We start from the raw sequence: 20,309 nt of genomic DNA on the forward strand, positions 1-20,309 counted from the left end.
CGAGGTGGTATCAGCAGAAGCAAGGGGTGCAGAACTGGGCCTGATGCCTTGTGTGCATCCTGATGAGATGTTGCGGGACAGGAGAAGTTCCCTTGAAGTCCTTCATGCATTATTACCCTTTTCCAGTTGAGCCCAGAGTCACAGGTGTGAAGATGGTTAGAGATGTGACAGGGATTTAAGTGTGACCAGGACTGAGGAGCTCCAAGACTGAGGAGCATCAAGACTGAGGAGCTCCAAGATTTCTCTCTAACCCAGAGAGCCCCAAGCTACACTCATCCCCACTGCTTCTCCACTGGGGCAGGGAGCTTGCCCAAGCCCTGGAGAAGGTGAGCTAGGAGCAGTTTTACATTCAGTGACCTGATTTTGAACAGATTTGGCTTTTTGTAGGAGCAAAGTTACTGGGGAAGGTTTTTATTGTCAGCTCAGTAGATTAATCTCTGACACCAACAGGCCTGGGTGATGAGGGTTGCTTCTCTAACTGAATTGGATTTCTGCATTAATCACGCTTTGTGCATTTCTGCGTATAAAGTGTATATAAATTTGTATGCTGAGTCTTGCACTTGGAGGCTTTGAAGGCAGAATAATAGCTTTGGAATTGAATCTTCTAATGCTGTGGGCAGATTGTTAACAAAAATGAAGGCTTCTTGTGGTATAATTCATCCAAAACAATGGGCATTTTAGAGTCTCAGAGAGATTGCAATCAACTTCGGGACATGTAAAACTGATTGCTGTCACACTGCCACTGACACAGAGCCGCGCGTTTGGAACCCAGTGCAGGGAGCAGCTTATAGGCACTTAACCATATGCTGATATCAAAAAAGCTATACTTCATCTTCCAGACGGAAATGGATTATTAACTCATCACAGTGTAATGACTTACTACCAGCCAATTTAAACACATGGTTGCCAAGCAACCTGTAATGTATGTATACAAATATGTGTGTATGCATGCATGATTTAAATGTACCTGTGATTTAAATACATAAAATATTTATTGATATTTATGTATGCCCACTCAATATCTACTTTAAACATGCCTCTCCACTCATTTGAGGTTTTAAGGTCATGTGGATTTGAGTCCTGGACCTGGAGCTGGGAGCATGGAGCACATACTTCCCCTGATGCTTGTCTGTGGTCACTGTACTTCAGCTGATGAGTAATAAATCCCACCTCAGATGTGTTCACATGCAACTGCACTGCCAAAGCTTTTCCACAGATTAAATAGGAAGCATCTACTTTGCAGCCTTCCAGCAAAAGCCATCCTTTCTCCAGGATGCAACAGAAGATAAAGAAAGGGAACATGCCCTGCTGTAAAAAAAGACCAGAGGCTCAAGTATCTGGAAAAAATAAAGAACTGATGGAGTGACAAGTGTGGGCTCAGCCTGCTGGGAGCTGCATCACTCGGGTGGTGTTGGCACCTCTGCACCGGGATGTGGGGAGCCAGCCTGCTTCACCTGCATGGCTCTGCAGCCTGCTTTCACATCATGTCCTGATTTGCAAGTTTTTGTTTCTGCTTTTCTCTTCCCACAGGTACACGCTGCTTCCCAAGGGAGTCCTGCAGATTACAGGACTGAGAGCAGAAGACAGTGGGATTTTTCACTGTGTTGCTAGCAATATTGCTAATGTGAAATTCAGCCGGGAGGCCAGACTCACCGTGTCAGGTTAGTACCAGTAAACACTGTCCTGACTGTCTTTCCGTTGTCTTCTTCCCACTGCTGTTCTGGATCTGGACAGTTTAAGAGATCTTCAGGCTAACAGCACTGAAAGCATTCCTCTGTCCAGCCATAACACCTTCCTTGTTCTGGATTGTTATTAGTTCCTGCCAGATCAGTCCATTTGATAGCAGATAAATCTGTCTCTTTGCCTGTAAATTAGTGCCAGTTTTGGGGTAGAAGGAGGACGGTGAGAAAATGAGTTACAGCAGCTCTACATTAAATAAATTCTTTTGGAAATGTGGAAGATTCATCATTTCCTTATGAGATCTGCTCACTCTGGAAGTAATTGCAGCACACAGGGTGCTCAATTATTTATCTAATGGGGGAATTATGTTCTGTAGGCTGTCAGCATTGCCTTGCTACTGAATCAGGCTAACCTTTCTTTGGAAGACAAGAAGGAGAAGCCCTGAGCACCCCAGGCTGAATTTTGACTTGGTTCTCCATCCACATTCGATATCAGTGACTGAAACAGGTTTTCACATCTGAAAGCTTTGGCTGAAGAAGTAACAGTGCCTTATGGTCTCCTCTCCAAAAGAAGGTGGCCAAAATCTCATACTTGCTGTTTGGTTTCATGCTGCCAGAGGTAGGATGTGATTAAACAATAAGGACAAATCAAAGCAACCCACATCCACGCTTTGCATGTGCACAAGTTTGGCCTGTTTGTGGAAGCACACAAAATGGCATGTGAAAGTGATACCCTTGGGCACAGCAAAGGAAAGATCAGGGTGCAAATAAACTACCATGCTTCCATAGCTGAGCTGCCCTCCACTGACCTGCCCATCCTCCATTAGCTGTCCATGAGGGACCCAAGCTGATCTCTTGGAGGCCTCTTCGAATAATAACTTATCAGACAAAACCTGAGGTTAGATTGTCACCTTCTAGTTAAGCTTTCTTCATTTATCAGTCTTTTTAAATGAAAACACTTAACTTCAGAAGTCTGGCTTTATGTTTCAGTAGCTGCTCCTAGTATGAGGGAAGTAAAAAGTGTTAAGTCAAATTATACAACCGAGCCCGATCAAGCAGCCAGGAGTGAATGACACCTTCATGTCCTCTTCTCAGAAGTGCCTTTGATATGCTCAACCTCCTTGTATGAAAACAGGAAAACTTGCTTCTCCTGGACTTCAGAGCATTTGTGGATTACCTTCAGAGAACATAAGAGTGCCAGAGAAGTAGTCACCTTCAAATTGTGGCTCTGTCCTGCTGGTAGGGTGGCCTCTGAGATACAGGATTCCATGCAGGTCAGAACCTCCCTGAGATGCAGGGTACCCACTGTGGTCCCCTGTGACAGCAGTGGGGATGCATCTGTGGCTCTCCGGGTGGGAGGGGACCATCCCAGATTCCCTATGGGAATGGAGATTGCAGCTTTGGAGGTAAGAGGCAAGGGAAGTTTGCATAGGGCTGGTTGGGTGTGTGTTTCTCCGTGAGCTTTTTTATTTGCAGCAAAGAGTCTTCCCCCATGAGTTGTGAACCTTCTGTCCATCAGATACACATAACTGCTGGTACCTGGTGGCTGGAGGCTTGCCAGCATATGCTTGTATCTCACAGCCTACCTTCAGTCACTAAAACAGCTGCCTGGCCAGTGGTTCTGGAGTAGGAGGCTTAATGCTGGTACCGAATGTCAGATTAGCCTCTGTTGACTGTAAAAAAGCAGCACGTGTGGAATGGGGTGAAGCTGAGAAAAGAGTGATGCTGTATATATCAACTCTGATGGAGAAAGCAAGCAGGTTAACTGGTTCTGAAAGACCTGGGAGCTTTTGGTGCCTGTTACTTATCTGTTTTCTTGATCTGTGTGAACGGTAGCCACATGGAAGTTAAAAAGAGCAGTAAATTATCAACGTGGTGCAGTTCTTTGTGTCAGTTTACCAGTCTGAGTTATTATTTCTCACAGGGCAGAAAGTGCTACTTGTTCTCATCTGACCATCCCTCATTTCAGATGGATATTTTCCAGGTTTCCTGTCTGTGAAATGTTTGTGGTTTTTCTCTTCCTTAAAGTAGTTGAATGATGAATACAGGCACCGTGTGTAAGTGTCTGTTGAAGGGCTTGGACCATGCTTCAGTGACTGCTTGTCAGCGGAGCTGCCATAACAGGACGTTTGCATGCTCTCAAGCCCATGGATTGGGTTAAACCTCAGTGGAAAATGTTTATGCTCTGTGGTGTTTGCTAAGAGCACACAAATATCTATTAGACCAGGGCAGCAGGTATGTGCTAGCTTTGGCACACCGGCAGAGGCTGGGGTATGCTGCAGAGGTAGCACAGGGATGTTGCTTCACTGGTGTGGGTGTTATGTCAGTAAATACTGATACAATGTGAGTACTGTTGTGTAAGTCATTAGGCGTGATGGGGTAAGCAGTAATCTTGCAAATCTTTCCATCACCTCTGTCTCGCATAGAGGGGTAAAGGAAATGGTGCTCTCTGCTCTTCATTGTGGCAGGAGGGCTCCCTCTTTTCTTAACAGGGCAGCAATTTCAGCCATTGCTTCATCCATAGAGAAGCACCGGATCTGCCTCACTGGGGTTTCCTAACTGAGCCCTGGCTGGGAATGAAGGAGGGATGGGATGGGATGGGATGGGATGGGATGGGATGGGATGGGATGGGATGGGATGGATGTGGGCTCTGGGAGCTCCTGCCCTGCAGGGCACTGCCACAGCCTGTCTGGAGAGGAGGAGGATGGCTGCCTGAGGGGGATGAAGGAGCCTGCTCACAGCACTTTCCTTCCTCTTTCCGGCAGTGGTGGTGGGGCTGCTGACAGCAAGTGGCATGGATATGTCTTCCAGCCCTAGTGATTGATTATTTTCAAGTGCCTGCTTAGCGGAGATGCTCCCGAGGGGCTGCCTGCCTCTCAGCACTGACACCTTTTCAGTGCGAGCTGCAGATCGCTCTGCTGCTGTCCTTTTGATCAAGATCTAACAGCCTGTGCTGGTGACGCTCCCGTCCCTGCTAGAGTGCCTGTCACTCCTGGCGGTACCAGGGACCTCCCCATCCTCGCTGCGATTGCTACTGGCAGAGTCTCTGGGGACCATGTGCATCATTAGAGCCTTTTTCTTTTTCAGAATAAATCCCCGCCACGTTGCCCTGAACCCTGTTGTGCTCCAGCAGCACTCGCCTGCCACAAGTCCCTCATTTTGTCACTCCTTCCTTCCTGACCCTGCATCAAAGAGCTTTTCTGGTTGGAGAAGGAAACCTCCTCCCCGATGGTCAGGCACGGTCAGCCTCTTTGCGTGGTGCTGGCGTCTGACTGCCGCATCCCTGCTGGGTCACCAGCCCTTCTGGCCCTGGAGCTGGCACCGCCGAAGGCATTGGGCTCGGCATCGAGGAGGCAGCAGAGCCCTAAGGGACCATTACGTGGCCTTTGCAGGAGAAAGTGAGCAGTAGTGGAAATGCTGTTTCCAGGGCTGGGCAGAGTTTGGCCAAACTCAGGGAGCTGAGCCCACACCTGAAAAACCTGAATGCATATTTAGGACTCAGAGTATAAATCAGAGCATAATTTTTTTTCTCTATAGTTTATTATCAAAATAGAGTATTTTATAAATTCTACTTTAGTCTCAGCTCCCATTTACTGATATTGTTGGGTGACTTTGAACAATTAATTTCATTTCACTGTGTTTTGAAATATTGAAATCACTATATAACATGATGATAATACCATATTATTCTAAGTGTGAACATTTAGTATTGTGATTTAGAACAATAAATCTACATGGTTTTTAAAGGCACTCCGAGGTACTGAGGGGGAAGGTATTGTTTTTCAGATCTCTTGGGGTTAACCAGCTGGTCATATGAATTTATCGTGCATTCCGATTCTCATTAAAAAATCTGCATTTTATGCCTTGCAGTGGAATGTGTTTAGTGAGAAAGTCAGCTCTTAAGTCACACTGACATGGTGATTTTTCTTGGATTTTGCCCATTTAGACATAACCTCTGAGTCGCTCTATCACTCCCTGTTTAGCCCCTGTAGGAACGATTAACAAATGAGCTGCTCTGATCTGTGCTTGGCCTTGGACTGCTGCACAATCCCCCTGCTAGCGCCCCGACTTCAGCCCCCAAACTGCCGTGAAAGGGTAACATTAAAAAGTGCAGGAAGAAAAGACATTTTTTTCTTGGAGAAAAGCCCTCAAAGATAGTTTTTGTGGATCGCTTCTCTTTAACAAGCTTTTTGAACACTGGAAGGTCCATGTACAGGTCAGTGTGGGATGGTCCCTACAGCAAAGCCCAGCCCGTAGCAGAGCTCAGCTCCTCAGCCCTTCTTGTGCCTCTCTCCTGCTCAGGGGGAGACAACCAGCTCAAGTATTTCCGCAGGTGTACAAACCATTTTTGCCAGCAGCAGCTGTCAGATTGTTGAAATTCCTTTAACACTGCTTGACCTCAGCATTTCTAGAGTATAATCCAACTCTAGTCGGAAATGGGGAGAAGACTAATGCAGAGATTATCAGTGTTCCTGTCTATTTATGGAGAACTGAGAGTATCTCCTTCTTTTCTCCCTCTCCTTCTCTCAACAAATGGGACAGAGGGGCCTTTGGCCCAGGATAAGGCACTTTCTGGGGACTCAGGAGATGCAGGTTCAGCTGCAGTATACCTGACACAGGATGGGTTTTGTCCCACAGTCTCCTCCTGTCTGGTGAAATGTGGGGTTTTCTGCTTGTCTTGTGCCTGTCTTGTTTCTGTAGTCCTTGGTCCAGGGCTTTATTTTATTATGGGTCTGTGCATCATCTTGCACGATGGGTTTCATTCTTGGTTGCTGCCACTTGGTGCTACTGTAGTGCAAATAAATGATTAGCGATTGCATCCTGAGCAATGATTGTATCACAATTATATCGGAGCAATGGGATGCATCCCCTCCCCTGCACCCAGGGCCAGGATAGGGGTTCTGTAAGAGGCAGGGAAATGACCACTCTGTGGGTTGCAGGTGACAGAGGAGTTTCCTTGAGTTTCCTCTCAAAAAGATCCTTAGCAGGAGTCAGGAACTGGCACCTCCATCACTCTCTGTATCCCAGGACAGGGCTTTTGGAGCAAATGACACCAGCGGCAAGTGAGGATGCTTGCAGAGAGGCAGATTTAGGCATTGTGGACTGCATGGATTACTTTATGGCTTAAGATGCTGAAAGATAAAGCAGCTCCTTCAGTTATTTGCATTCCAATCTGCGTGTGCTGTCCTGCAGCCTGTGTCCTTCCTATATACCATGTTTTTCCTGCACATCTGCTCTCTGCAGCTCACAGCGTGGTTCTTTCTTTGTGCTGCCCATATCTGGGTTTTAACGGAGCTGCTTGTGGCTGGGTCAGTTGGCTGGAGGGGTTTTCCCCAGGAATATCAGCTCACGCTTAAAAAACGTTCAGACAGTGTGACTCATGCAAACATTGTGCTCCTTTTGTTTCATGGACATCTTGAGGATTACACCAGCCACCTAGTTTGTACTTAGAGGATGCATGAAGCCCTTGGTGTTTCCATTAAACACATGAAAATCAGATGCCTTCTAATGATGATGCTGTCCTTGCAGGTTCCCACTCCACTGTTTACAAGGACCCCATGATTCTCGTTGGTCCGGAGAACCTCACACTGACGGTGCACCAGACTGCTGTGCTGGAGTGCATCGCAACGGGCAATCCTCGGCCCATCGTCTCCTGGAGCCGCCTAGGTAAGCCCCGGGAGTGACCGGGATTTCCTTCTCCTCCTCCTCCTCCTTCTCTCCATTGCCATCGCGTGGAAAATAGGTAGGTGCCACTATTTTATGCAACAAGTGGTTCACACTTTCCCTTCCCACTGAAGTTAATTGTAGGCTTGAAGTGCTTTTCATCCTCATGTCTACACTTTGTTTTTTCTTTCTGACAAGATCCTGTTTTTACCTGTTAGAGAAGTGGGTTGGTTAAACCTGTAGATGTTTCATGAAAGGTGATAATTTTATCTTTCCTCAAGTGACAGCGTCTTCTTCAGCTGAATCAAAAACATCACCACTGTTGGCCCAGGGAAGCAAAATCATACAAAAACATATCCTTCACATAAAACAGACTTGAAAGAAACTTGCTGGCTGTTCAGTGAGTTTTTTACAAAATTTGAGGGGAGAGAGTGTTTTAAGTAGTGTGTCTAAAGCTCTGAAAAACAAATGCTTGCTGCTGGAGTCCGTGATAATTTTTTTAATCAGCTTGGAAACCAGAGGCAGTGTCTGATGGCATCATACAAGCAAGGAAGAGCCCAGTGCCATGCTTCTCCCAGTCTGAAATCAAGGGTTATTTTAGCCTCTAACTTTGTCATAGTAGCTCAGAAACTATTTTGGTCAGAGCAACACTTCCACTGCCCTACAGAAATCTGCATTGAGCAAAGAGCTGATGGCTTTTGTTTTATCCTCCAGAGTTTGTAACTCCATGCCTCTGCACTGTGGGGTTTGGTTCAGTTAGTATTTCCCAAGCCCTTGCAGTCTGTGAGGTCATGTCATTTTTGGGATGCTAATCTCCCCGAGTCCCCCCCCGTGGCTGTGAGGCACGAATGGGTAATCCTGTCTCATCTGTGCTGGATGTGGGACTTCACCCCCATGGCTCTCCAAGGGTCAGGGTCCAGCTTATGGGAAGGGTGACTTCCCACTCCAGAGCCATCTGCCAGGGGACGAGGACATGTATCCAGCATCAATCACGCAATTTCCCCATCTTTGCCCTCCTCCTTCCATCCTCTGGTGGCTTGTAAAATCAGCTTGTCTCTGCCACTAACTGTTGTTTTTTTTTTCCTCCAGAGCCATAATCATCAGATTGATGCTGTTTTAAAAATTCCCCAGATAGGCTGTATAACTGTTTTGGTTCTCTTGGACACAAGGCAGCTCTATGTTAGTGCTCAACTATAATAAACTACTTTATAATTGCCTTAATTATAAGTGCTTATTACCTTCTTCAAAACACTTGTCTCTATAGAGCAGTGCAATAATGAAGATGTAATAGCTTCGTGCAGTGTTTGTCTGGATGGCCTGAGCTCAGCATTGCCTTCCACCAAAAATATCCTCTCCATGCTGCTTTGCAGCACGGCAGCAGCATTAGAGCTACTGAATGGGAAAGAGAACCCGGTAATTTCCCTCCCCTTCAGCAGGAATGTTTCCTGTCCAAAGCATCACAAGATCTTGTTTAGTATTACACCAATCTCGACAGCGATGTGGTGTACAGACTCTCTGATGAGTTGGTGGGTTTGTCATCTCTTTGTAGCCATTTCAGAAGCACTTTCATGTCTCCCTGTCTGTGTGATCAGGAGGGAGAGAGGTTTGTGCTGGACGGGGAGGTCCTCCGAGCTTCTGTCATCTGTACATGCAGCTTCCTCCTCTGTGAAAGTCTTCTTCCTCAAATTCCTCCTACGGAGCTGGTTCAGCTTAAATAATGAGTTAATTTACTTAACTTAGGAAAAAAAACCACTTTTAATCCACTCCCAGAAATAAAAAAAATCCATGGCCACAAAGTCTTAGACAGATGCAGCTGATTTATCAATAGGCCTGACAATTTAAACAAAAAAAAAGTCAATTATGTGTGAACATCTCTCTTGCCTGGTCAAAATAAAGAAGAGTCGTGGCATCACCATTGTGCTGGGCCTTTGCACAGGGCACACTGCTGGTTTGGAGTGTCTCTCTGAACCCTTTGCTCACAGTTTTAATGTTGTGGTGTTTCTTCTATCAGAAAGGAGCAAAAGAACAATTTTGCTTTACAGCTTTCTGGTACAGGGGAACATAAGCCATAAACAACATCTGCACTTTTTGCTTTTGCTTTGCTAAAACCTGGCTGATTTTCAGTGGGGAAGGCAGCTATATTTTGCTTGAAGGAAATAATTCAAATTCTGGGCCAGTTTTTGAGTGTCACACAATCAATTTTGAATTTAATTTCCTTGGGAATATGTTGTAGCCCCTGACCACAAACAGAATTCCTGTGTCTCACCCTGCATGAAATGTCAACATTCATTAGAGAGCAGGCTCTGAGAGAAATGTAAAATCATTAAGGGTTTGTTCAGGGAAGATAGGGTTTTTCCTTTCAGAGCTACGCACTTCAGGCTTGGACCTGTATGTGTGCACAAATGAATATCCTGGGCACTTACTGCAAAGCCTTTTGAATGAATGACGATTTTAATGTATCCTTACCCTTTAACTGACAGGCCACTGAGCTGGCCTCCATAAAAGGTACCAAGGCAGAATAATAAACTATTTAGAGAGATATAGAAAAGTGAGGCGAGAAAGAAAAGACAGTGATTATCTGATAGCGTTATACAGAAGTTGTCAGAAAGAGTCGCACAATGGGAAGGAAATTACTAAAGAGGGAGCCATTCAAGAAGTAAACTATACAACAATTGTAGGAGCCAATTAATTGGTAACTTATTGGACACAGAAGCTTGCAATAGATGGCTGACTGGTTGACAGGAGCACCGTTCCTGTAAGTGTTTAGAAATAATAGAGTAAATTTCACCACTTCACATACTGAATAGTCAACTGTTGCAATGTACTCTAAATATGCTAATCCACAGTGCCCAGTGTCCGCCAGAGCAGGAGACCCATGTGTCTAAAAAGTGGAAGGCTACTATGGCACAATACAAAGAATTCACAAAAGACCTAAATGATCAACATTAGAAAGTTGTTACTTTCTTTCTAGTTGCTACTTATAAAAGAAAGGCGTTCGTGTTGTTGCATATTCATATCGCCTGGCACGTTTTAACGGGTCTCCGTAATTGGTGCTGGTGTGCCAATCACTTGCTTTGCAGGCGGAGAATGGTCTCCAGAAAGCATCACATAAACCTTGGAAAAATAAATAATGCAGCTTCAAAACCGCAGACATCTTTCATCCAGACTTCACCCTAATGGGGAACCTGGAAGCCTCTACTTGTCCACAGCTGGAGCATCTTTTGGGAGCTTGCCCCCTTTGGAGAACGGTCTCCTTTATTCATTGGCTGTCCATCTGCTCTTCACAAGCAGCTGAACCTCCATCTTCTGCCCTCATCAGTCAAAGATCAACAAGAGAGAATCTATCAGACATTTCCACCCAGACTGGCTTGTTTTCAGCCCTCAAATTTTCTGCATTTGATTTCATAAAAAGAAGTAGAAAGTCATGTTAAATGAGCAGTGGTTTCAAGCCAGTGTGTGTCCTGAGAGCTTTGGGAACTGAGCAACAGTGTTAGCTTTTGCAGTCTGTCAGATCTCCTCCATGGAGACATGACTTGGTGATGGCAAGTGATGCCAGGAAGGTGGGTTTTCAGGGTTTGGATCCCTTGATCCAAAGCCACTCTTCAGCTCTATGTGTAAGGGAAACAGGGTTAAACTAGATAACAACTATTGCAAAGCAGGTGTGAGACATCAGTCCCTCCGCACAGCACTTCTGCAAAGTGCTGAGCTTTCGGGATGCGAGGAATTTCTTGTGTAAATACTCTACTATTTGTATCTGTTGTCAGTGTTACTAAGTTGGACTTGGTGTTACCTGAAGACCTTTGAACTGATCACAGGATGGCTCAGGTTGGGTGAAACACAGTGGAGTAAGGAGGATGGAGCAGGCTAGGAAAGGAGAGATAATTCTACAGAAGCCCTTTTCAGTGCTTTTCGGAAGGGAGAAGTTGAATAAGAGGCATATGGGATGATCTGGCACCGTAAACTTTGCTGGCTGTTAGAGGTGGCCACATTCTGAATCAAATGGCAGATCCCCTGAGGTTTCTGAGCTTGAAGAGCTTTGTTCTTCAGGGAAATGAAAGATGCTTGGTTGACAGGAGACATTTCTTCAGACCACCACACCTCTAATTAATAGTTGGAGCTAGAGAGATAACTGAGGACGTATCAGTGCTGGTATTTGGACTGTGTGGAGTACCTGCTGCAGGCTGGGTCTTTGCATGCTTAAATTATGTAGCATGTTATAAATAATACAGTAAAACTACTGACATTCAAGTCACATTTCTGTGGTATTTCTTAAGGCGATGATGTGATGAAGCATCCAGGTATGGCCACTTCACATCTTTCACTGGTCCTGTCCCTCCCTTGAGAGAGAGATTTGATTTTTACACCTATTGTAAATATGGACTTCCAAGAGGTCTAATTTAAAAGATGAAATCAAGTTCAATTTTAATTTAATTCAGACCTCTTTACACTTCAGTTCAAATGATGTTTGAAAGGAATGGTTCCTTCTTATTGCTCATTAAATGTGGGACAGGTCATGTTTTACTGTCCTTTTTATGACTGGGCCATTTACTGCTGCAGTGGCTTGGCCAGCTATGTGATCATTTAATCATTTAATGACATTGTTTTTCTCTCTCTAAAAGACCTGAGCATTTTTCTTTGCAATGCAAATAAAGAAGTGGTCTGGCATTGCCTGCCTAATGAAGCAAGGAAACCTTTAAGTTTAAAAATTTCCTGAAAAACAATATATAAAGAGCATGGCAGGAGATATGTTTGTGAAGTGCTTTGTAGCTTTCAGTCCATGTTTTGCTGGTATTTCCTAGCGGGATGGTGCTGTTAATCTGAAATGGAATCCCTCACTTCTGTGGTCCAGGCTTGTGAGCTGATGAACGTGCACTGTTCTCACTAACGCTGCCGGAGATACTTTCTCTCCATCCCATCGCATCTCTTGCCGGGGGGATCCAAGCACTTGCTGGGCAGCAGGTTGCACAGTGGCATTTCTGGGTTGATGGTTAATTTGTCCCTCTCCTTGAGTGCTGCTTTCCCTTCATGTTTTCCCAAGCTATTCCCGAACCTCTTGGTTATGAATGGCCCAAATCCTCATAATACTCTTTATTATGCAAAGCATGATATTATAGCTAAAGCATACGATTGCAAGATAACTTTTACCTAGCCCTGCATGTGTTGAAGCATGAAGCCTGCTCGAGGTCAGGCATGAGCCAGGTCTCAGTCAAGGGCCGTGTTGTTGTACATCAGAGGCTGTGAAGGAAATCCTTGGGGATAATGGGGTGTCTGCAGCAGCCCCGCGGCAACTTGTGTTTCCCTCTGTGTTTTCCATCAAGGTTTCCCATTGCTGGATTACACCAGTTGCAGCCACTGAAGTGGTTGCGTGCCATGAATATTGGTAACCAGCCTGAATCTGAGGTCCTTCAGCACCAAATGTCCCTGGAAACTGTTCTGCCCACTGGATGATGATAAATTTTAAAACAGGTTGAACAGCCACTGCTTAGCATCTCTCAGGAGGTGGCCCACAGAGGTGGAAACCAGCTAGAGCATCTCAGATCTTTCCCCATGACCCATTGCTTCCTACAGAGCAGTTCTGGTTTTATTTGGCTTCTTCCATTTCCTTAGCAAGATTATGGCACAGACCAACAGAGCTCCCAGGAGGGATTTTTCAGATGAATTTTTCCTTTTACTAGCCACAACTCTGAAGCACAAGACACAGGCTCTCCTGGTGTCGTGGAGTGCAGTTGTATGGAGGGATTATGGGATGGTCACATGGGGAGATCACCAGGGCTGGTTCTTGCTTCTCCCATATCTGTATGTTCTTTAACCTTCTCCATGAGCAAAGGCAAGAGATGAACTGGATTCCCATTTCCTGTCTGATGAAAGTGTGCTCTCTTTAACTGCTCCTCCAGTAAAATGACTCCCCTGCCTTGTCCCTCTGCTCAGACACCCTGACACATGCTAGGACTGATTTAGAGCTGCCTTTGTCAGACAGTGTCTTAAAACAGAAACCAATGAAACAATAAAAGGCAATAGCCTGATACTAATGAAACACATTGTAATTAGAGCTGGCTGGGAATTTTCCAGTGAAAACAGGCTTTGTTGGAAAAAGGTGAATTCCCTGATACTGAACTATTTCACATTAAGCGCTTCAATTTTGAAGACCTTGTGCTGGATCCCAGGCATGGTTCTTAGGAAGCATCACTCCTCTCCTGCCAGCCTGCTTCAGACCCAGCACTCAGGATGGATTCAGCCCCTTCCATTTGCCCTTTCAAGCTAGAGCAGCTGAGCAGACCTAACCACCAGCTTAGAGTTTGGCTCCTTGACCCTGAGCTATTGTTGAAGAGTTAAGAGTCAAAAATCCAGTGTTTGCATAGTTTCTGAAGCCACAAAAATTTATCAAGGTTAATTAGGCAAAAAAGTATAACTTCTGGCTCAGAAAACTCTCAAGTCATAAAATGCTGGCAGCTGAGAGAGTGCATCGGGGAAGTGCTGCTGTAGGTTGGCTGATCTCTTTCTTGGAGCATTTCTGCTTGGGGCAGGCTGTTGAGCTGATTGGATCCCTGGTCAGTCTAATGTAAGAAGCTGATAGGATTTTACTTGGTTTAACCATTCTGTTGGAAAGTGTTCTGGGTGCTTCATCTTAATCTGAACATGTGGCTGAAAGCTTTCACATTTTCTGTGATGGTACTTTGGTTTTCCAAGCAGCACAAAGTCTGGGTTTGGGCAGACACTTGAGGATCCTGGTTTTCTGCAGAAGGCAGTTCTGCTAGGAGTATCAGCTAAAACCCACTGACTTTACTTGGCAAATCCCAGTAACAGAGCATGGCACTACTCCCTAAGTACTTAGAGTGGACCTCACTGAGGACTGTGCCCTGGAGAACCTCACTCAGAGGTTCAGCATGTGACTCTTACCCTTTTCCCTTTCTTTCAGATGGCCGCCCGATTGGTGTGGAGGGGATCCAGGTGCTGGGGACTGGAAATCTCATGATCTCGGACCTCACTGTGCAACATTCTGGCATCTATGTGTGCGCCGCGAACAAACCCGGCACTCGGGTGCGAAGGACTGCGCAGGGCAGGCTCGTTGTACAAGGTGAGAAAACCTGGGGCTTGGGGAGTGGTGATGCCCACTTCGCTATGCCCTCTGCACAGGATTTACATGTTGCCTGGGCACTGTGATGGATTGGGTTGGACAGATGGTGACATTGCTTCTGTGATGGTATCAGACAAAGGACTTTGCTAGACACGGGGTTTTCCAGGTGGGCGTATGTCTCTGTGTCCCATGCAGATGTGTAGCAATCAGGTATCATTCAACTGACACTTTAGCTGTACAGGTTGCAGTGGTTTCCCACTCCATCACAGGCACTTATTTAGCTTAACAGCCACCAGTTGTTACTTGCTATCATACTTGTAGATCTCAACAGAAAGCCAGGGCTGAATTAATCAGCCAAATTAATTTCTCACCCCTGCATGGCCCTTAGCGATATGGGGACACAGGCACTGCTCTCATCTTGAACCCTTCCGCATGATAGATATCACTCCAACTGAAATGGCACCAGTAAGTCTAAAATCATTTCCAAAAAGTCAGTGAGATTGTTTTCTTTAGCAGTTGACACTGTGTCTGAGCCCCTTGCCTCGTGAATAAACCTTTTGAGGGACATGTCCAGGAGATACAGGTTGCTCCCCTTCCCTGCAGCAACTGTCCTGAAATGCCACTTGTAAAGGGTGATTCAGCCCAGAGCAGAGATCAGCACTCAAGAAACCAAACAAATCCCCTCCATATGCTTCGTGCAACTAGTCTCCAGGCTGAGGAGAGCCAGGCAAGTATTTCAGAAGGCAAACCCAGCTGGCAGTGTGCTCTGAATGGCAGTAATCCGCCCCTGATTACAGGCACTCACCCCCTCTTCAAGCTAGTCCACTTAAAGCATCTTGCGTTCTCATCAGTTCACTCATTAACTATTGACTGATGATATCCTGAATCTAAAATTATACACCTCCTGCCGGAGCGAGCTAATTGAACCTTTCATGCTGGTGATGGGGAAAGTGCCCTGCTCCAGCCCTGATGCTCACCTGACAGGTCCCGGGAGTCGCTGGCGGTGATCCGGCACCGCGCTGCTTGTGCAGCAGCCATGGTCCCTGCATGCTGGCATCCCTGTTCCCCTTTGCCTTGGGAGCATCAAGGAGCGATGTAGAAAGGGTGCTTGTACAGGGATGCTTGTGACCTCCTGAGCCCCAGCTGCTGATCAGACATAAGAGGAGGTGTAAACTTGCCATTTTCTTTTGCTGTTGAGTTTCTGGGTGAGCAATGCAAGGAGGTAGGCACATCTATGAGTCCCTTTATTAAGAAACACCAACCCAGGCATTAAGAAAAAACTCACTGTACTGATACAAACCCTTTAGAGCTGCTGCAGGCCAGCTCTGCACATGGTACCTGTAGTATAGGTCTACTAAATGCAACTGCCAAGCTGATGTCCAGGAGGCAGGCAGGTGGAACCAAAAGAAATTACTTGGAAAATCTGTGAAGTTGTAAAAATACAGCTATTGACTACTGTTGATTGCTCCTGTTAGCAATTGGATGAGAGGGGGAAAGGTAGCACAACTTCTCATTGCTACAGATCGTCAGTTTTCAGTCTCTTTGGAGATTTGAACATCAACTCCTGAGCAGCTGGTCTAGTGCTGGAGTTTGTCTGGGGTAGAATTACTGTGGATTTTCACCTGGGGAACCAGGATGAAAATTTGTCCCTAAAATGCTAATTGCAGGGCCATTGGAGCCCAGCCTCACTGTGCAAGGGGGATGCTCCTGCATTCAGTGTTAGCAGAGAAGTTGGCAGTGGTATGGAGAAGCATGGCCAGTGCATCCTTGGTGTGGCCCATAGACATGAGCTGCAGTGTCCAGGACCCCAACCTGTGTTGCCAATCCATAAAGTGCTTCATGTTTTTCAGGGGACTGTCATTCTTCAGGGATGCTAATGGCAGACCCTGGCCAGGCAGTTGGGCTCATCCCAGGTTTTCTCACCCTCCCTCTGGAAGCAGCTTTTCCTTCCTCTGAATCTCATTTTGCCTGAATTTTCCAGCTGAGAGGTACAAATGATTGCTGTTCAGGTTTCTCTGGGAAGAAAACAGCGATAATGACTGACATGGGAGACTGTGGGTTTTATCTTTGTCAGGATGTCAGTGATGCAAATTACATCCGTAAAGAGAATAAAAGCAAAGAGCGGGCTATCAAAAGCCTAGTTGGAGAGGAAGTTAGTACAGGGCTAGGACAATACAGCGTCCTCAAAGCACGCCAGGCCAGGTACTTGCTGCATTTATGCAGGGACCCTTGAAGTGCCTGGAGGCACAAATTAACTTGGCCCTCGTCTTTTGAAGGAGGCACGTTTTATAGGCGGGAGAAAGGCGATGTTTCCTGTTGTAAGGCAAGGAGTTAGCAGGAGGCTGGGATTGAGACCCTGTCCTCCCTCCTGCTGCCAGCGGTGGTCCTCGTCCCCATCACAGCAGTTGCGTGGGCAGAAGTATCCTGGCACAGGGCTCTGCTCTTGCTCTGGCAGTAATGTCCTTTCCCATTGCAGGCTCTCCTTCAGATCATCTAACGCCGTCTTATTATCTTCCTGGGAATTCTTCCTCCCTTCAGAGGAGAAGGCGTCAATCCCCCGCTCCCTCCCTCCCTGCCCTCCCCTGGCCATTTAGGCTCCTTTGATCTCTTTTGTAAGGTTCTCACACAAGAAAGTTTCCATTTTCTCTTCAGATCCTGGCGCAGCCATTTGAATATTGCTTTGTGCTGGGCTGCGAATGAAAGTCTCACAGGGGGAGTTTTCGAAGGGCCGAATGCATCGCCGACTGAAACGGAGGGTATGCATGCGTGTGGTGCAAGGGAAGAGCAGGCTTCAGTGGCAAGGAAAAAAAAAATATATCAAAGCACTCTCTCTCTACCTCCTGTGCAATCTTTTGTGCTTTATTATGTGTTTGGTGTCATAACAAACTGATGGGCTGTGAATGGCCAGATGGTCACCAGTGTTCTCCACTCCACGCTTCATTTCCTCCTGAAAGCTATGCAGAAAAATGAGATCCCATCTCATAAATGAGTGCCCATCTTAAGGACATGTTTTTGAAGGCTCTGCTGACAATGACTGCCTTGTTCGCTTTGCTTTCTGCCGGCAGAACCGGGCAGCACTCCTTGGTCCATCAGATCCGGCCGCCACTGCATTTCCTGATGTTTCTTCCATCGTTCTTGCTGGCTGGCATTGCAAAGCCTTGGCTACGGGGTTGAACTCAGCAGCAGATGTATTGCAGTTGCTGTGTTTTAGGCTTGGCTCCGTGGTACTTGGTTTGTCCTCGAGTTTAGCCCTAAATTCATGCTGAAAAACCAGCTTCAGTACATGCTGCATGGGTCAACGTGCCCCATGGAGCAGTCCTCCTCATGTCCATGTTTTCCTTCTCAAGAAAAGCCACCATGCAGGGACAGGTGGGCACTCGGATCTGTTGGGATGCTGGAGTGAGCTGGGGTGCCTCTGGAGCATCCTCCCAGGAGATGCCAGTAGGTGACGGGAACATGTCCCACTGCTGCAGAGCTCCAGCCTGCACCTTGCCTGGACAAGAATTTCATGATACCCACTGATGGCTGATGCACAGCCCCCATGACAACCTCTCGTGAGGCCTGTTTCCCAGGGAACACAGTCAAAGGTCCCAGTTTTGGCCCTAGCAGTCCCACCAGCTCTACAAGTTCATTATTTAAGTTACTCACATAAGCATCCTCTGTAGTCAATGGAAAGAAGCCATGTGGGCAGAAGTTCTTTGTCTTAAATCTCCTGATATCTGATGCTGTGCTTGACTGACATCCCTGTAGACCCATCTTCTTCTTTTGATCCTTATTATAGGTTCTGGTAGCCCAATATATGAGGTTTTGTTGTTTCCATGTTATTCTTCCTTCTCCTTACCCCAGCCCGCCTCCCTCACTCTGCTGCTGGCTACTTGAGAATTAATGACAGCTTCAACTGAGGTGCACGGGGCAGGGATTCATCTGGAACGGGTGCATCGGCTATCAGTGCTCCCTGATCCTTAGGACAGTCCTTCTCAGTGAGCTGTCGGGTGCTGCAATGAGCACCGTGCCACAAACTCATGGCAGGGACAGCAAAGCTCCCTTTTATCTTGGGGGGGAGTGGGACTGGTGGCAGGTCACTGCTGAGATGAGATGTCCCTAAAGGGATGGAGCCTGTCCGAGTCTCCCATCACAACCCGCTGTTACGGTGCATCTTCATGCTATCACAGTTTGTTGAGCACAGTAAAAGCTATTGAAGCACTTCATTAATGATTCTGGGAGTGGTATTAAGTGTTATTGCTTTTTGATACCAATGTCAAGCCTTTAAATATTCATTAAAACTTCATGATCCCCTCCCTCCCATTAAGTCCTGAATAATGAGCACCCTTCACAAGCCAGGGCTGGGTCCAGCACACTCCTCCTTGCCAGGTTCGAATCCTCTGCTTTTAACAGTGATCTTCATTAATATTTTTGTTATCTTCATGGAGGGCTGAGAAGTGCTTCGTCTCACTACCAGCAATGGACTTCTGGCATGTAGCGTGGAAGGGGAGAGGCATTCAGACCACTGCACCTCTGTGCAGGGTGAGATGAGCACTGACAAGATTCTCTATTAATTATGAATAACAAGGGGGTTGGAGAGCTTGGCTGAAGGCAGGGCTTTGCTTCTACTCCTTTCCTGCTAACCCAGGGCTGCAGGTGGCAAACTCTCTGTTCCTGTTGAAATCATTTGAAAGGGCAGGGAGAGGACCTGGAAGGGGGGAGAGCAGATGTTCTTCTGTCCAGGAAAGGAGCCATTTGCCCTGAGGCCATGTGCCAGAAGCCACCTCAGGGCACCCTGCCTGGGGTTGCCAGTATGAACAGCGAGGCAGGTCTGGGGTAGCAGAGGGGCATCTCCTTGCAGCAGTGTCTGTCCCCATGTTTAGACCCTGGTAGCATCTGGACTGTGTCCTTTCTCTGATGATGTCAGAAGCTGGTGATGGGGACAAGGAGCCTTTTAACTCCATGAGTTTCTGCTGTGACCTGGGCCCTTCTGCCACTACAGCTCCACACTGCTGCTCCTTCTGCACCAAAAGGAGTAGGGACAGAGCAATGCTGGAGAAAGCCAGGAGGAGCAGGAACAGCAGAAGTGCATTCCATGTCTTGAAGCGAGGGATGCCACCGCGCAGGGACAGCTCGGCACAGCGGAGGTGGAAGCTGTTTGAAGGAGTGGCCACCTGCTCCCCAGAGAGTTTAAGCAAGTTAAACAGGGGCCGGGGTTCTGAGCTGGTTGTGTTTAGCGAGACAGCAAAGAGGAGGGACGGTGGAGGGGAGCAGGGACCCGAGAAACCCGAGGGGCTGCAGTCCTGAATAGCATCGCTGGCGCCAAGCCAGCGGCCGCAGCTGCACGTTCGTTACCCCCGAGTCACACGCGACACCGCTCCAATTACTCCCTCTTGACACAGGCTAATAAGGGAGGATAAGGAGAGCCAGCGATTCCAGAAGGGTTACACCGGATGCTTCTTTCCATATTTAAACTTTGGTTCTGCTGGAACAAACGGTGGGTTTGAGATTTAGTGACGCGGGAGTGGAGGAGGCAGAGAGCCAAGTAGCAGGATCTTTAATGAAGCTGCAGCATGGAGCTGGAAGATGGCTGTACCCTTCCTTGGCATCGTGGCTTTGCACCTGTGAGTACTGCGGGTGCAACTCGTGAGCTCAGATGAAAGCAGGGAGGTGCACAGCCACTTGCTAAATAATTGCTCCTGCAAAACCCCGCCAGCACAAAGCGGGGGGCGGGAGGTTAAGGAAGTCTTGAAAATCAAGTCTCTAATGCTCTCACTGTATGCCACAAAGGGACCATTCACTGCAGTGAAGAGGGGTTTTTCCCACTGCTTATCCATGCTTCCAACTTTTATTGAACCCATCCTGAATTTTATTTCCAATTATAAGTCTAGAAGGGGGGGGGGGGGGAA

The 20,309-nt window shown here is 46.9% G+C and overlaps 1 protein-coding gene across 1 annotated transcript in view; it reads left to right on the forward strand.

Annotated features, from left to right (window-relative positions):
* The window catches only part of IGDCC3 (immunoglobulin superfamily DCC subclass member 3), a 113,511-nt gene that overhangs the window by 71,856 nt on the left and 21,346 nt on the right, over nucleotides 1-20,309 (forward strand). Inside the window, exons 6-8 of the mRNA XM_026856046.1 lie at nucleotides 1,531-1,661; nucleotides 7,209-7,346; nucleotides 14,260-14,418. Of these exons, the coding sequence (XP_026711847.1) occupies nucleotides 1,531-1,661; nucleotides 7,209-7,346; nucleotides 14,260-14,418 (428 nt within the window). The remainder of the gene's footprint in view (nucleotides 1-1,530; nucleotides 1,662-7,208; nucleotides 7,347-14,259; nucleotides 14,419-20,309) is intronic.

The sequence above is a fragment of the Athene cunicularia genome (assembly GCF_003259725.1).
Source record: "Athene cunicularia isolate RWA chromosome 10 unlocalized genomic scaffold, athCun1 chr10_part1, whole genome shotgun sequence".
In the NCBI taxonomy this organism is placed as follows: domain Eukaryota; kingdom Metazoa; phylum Chordata; class Aves; order Strigiformes; family Strigidae; genus Athene; species Athene cunicularia.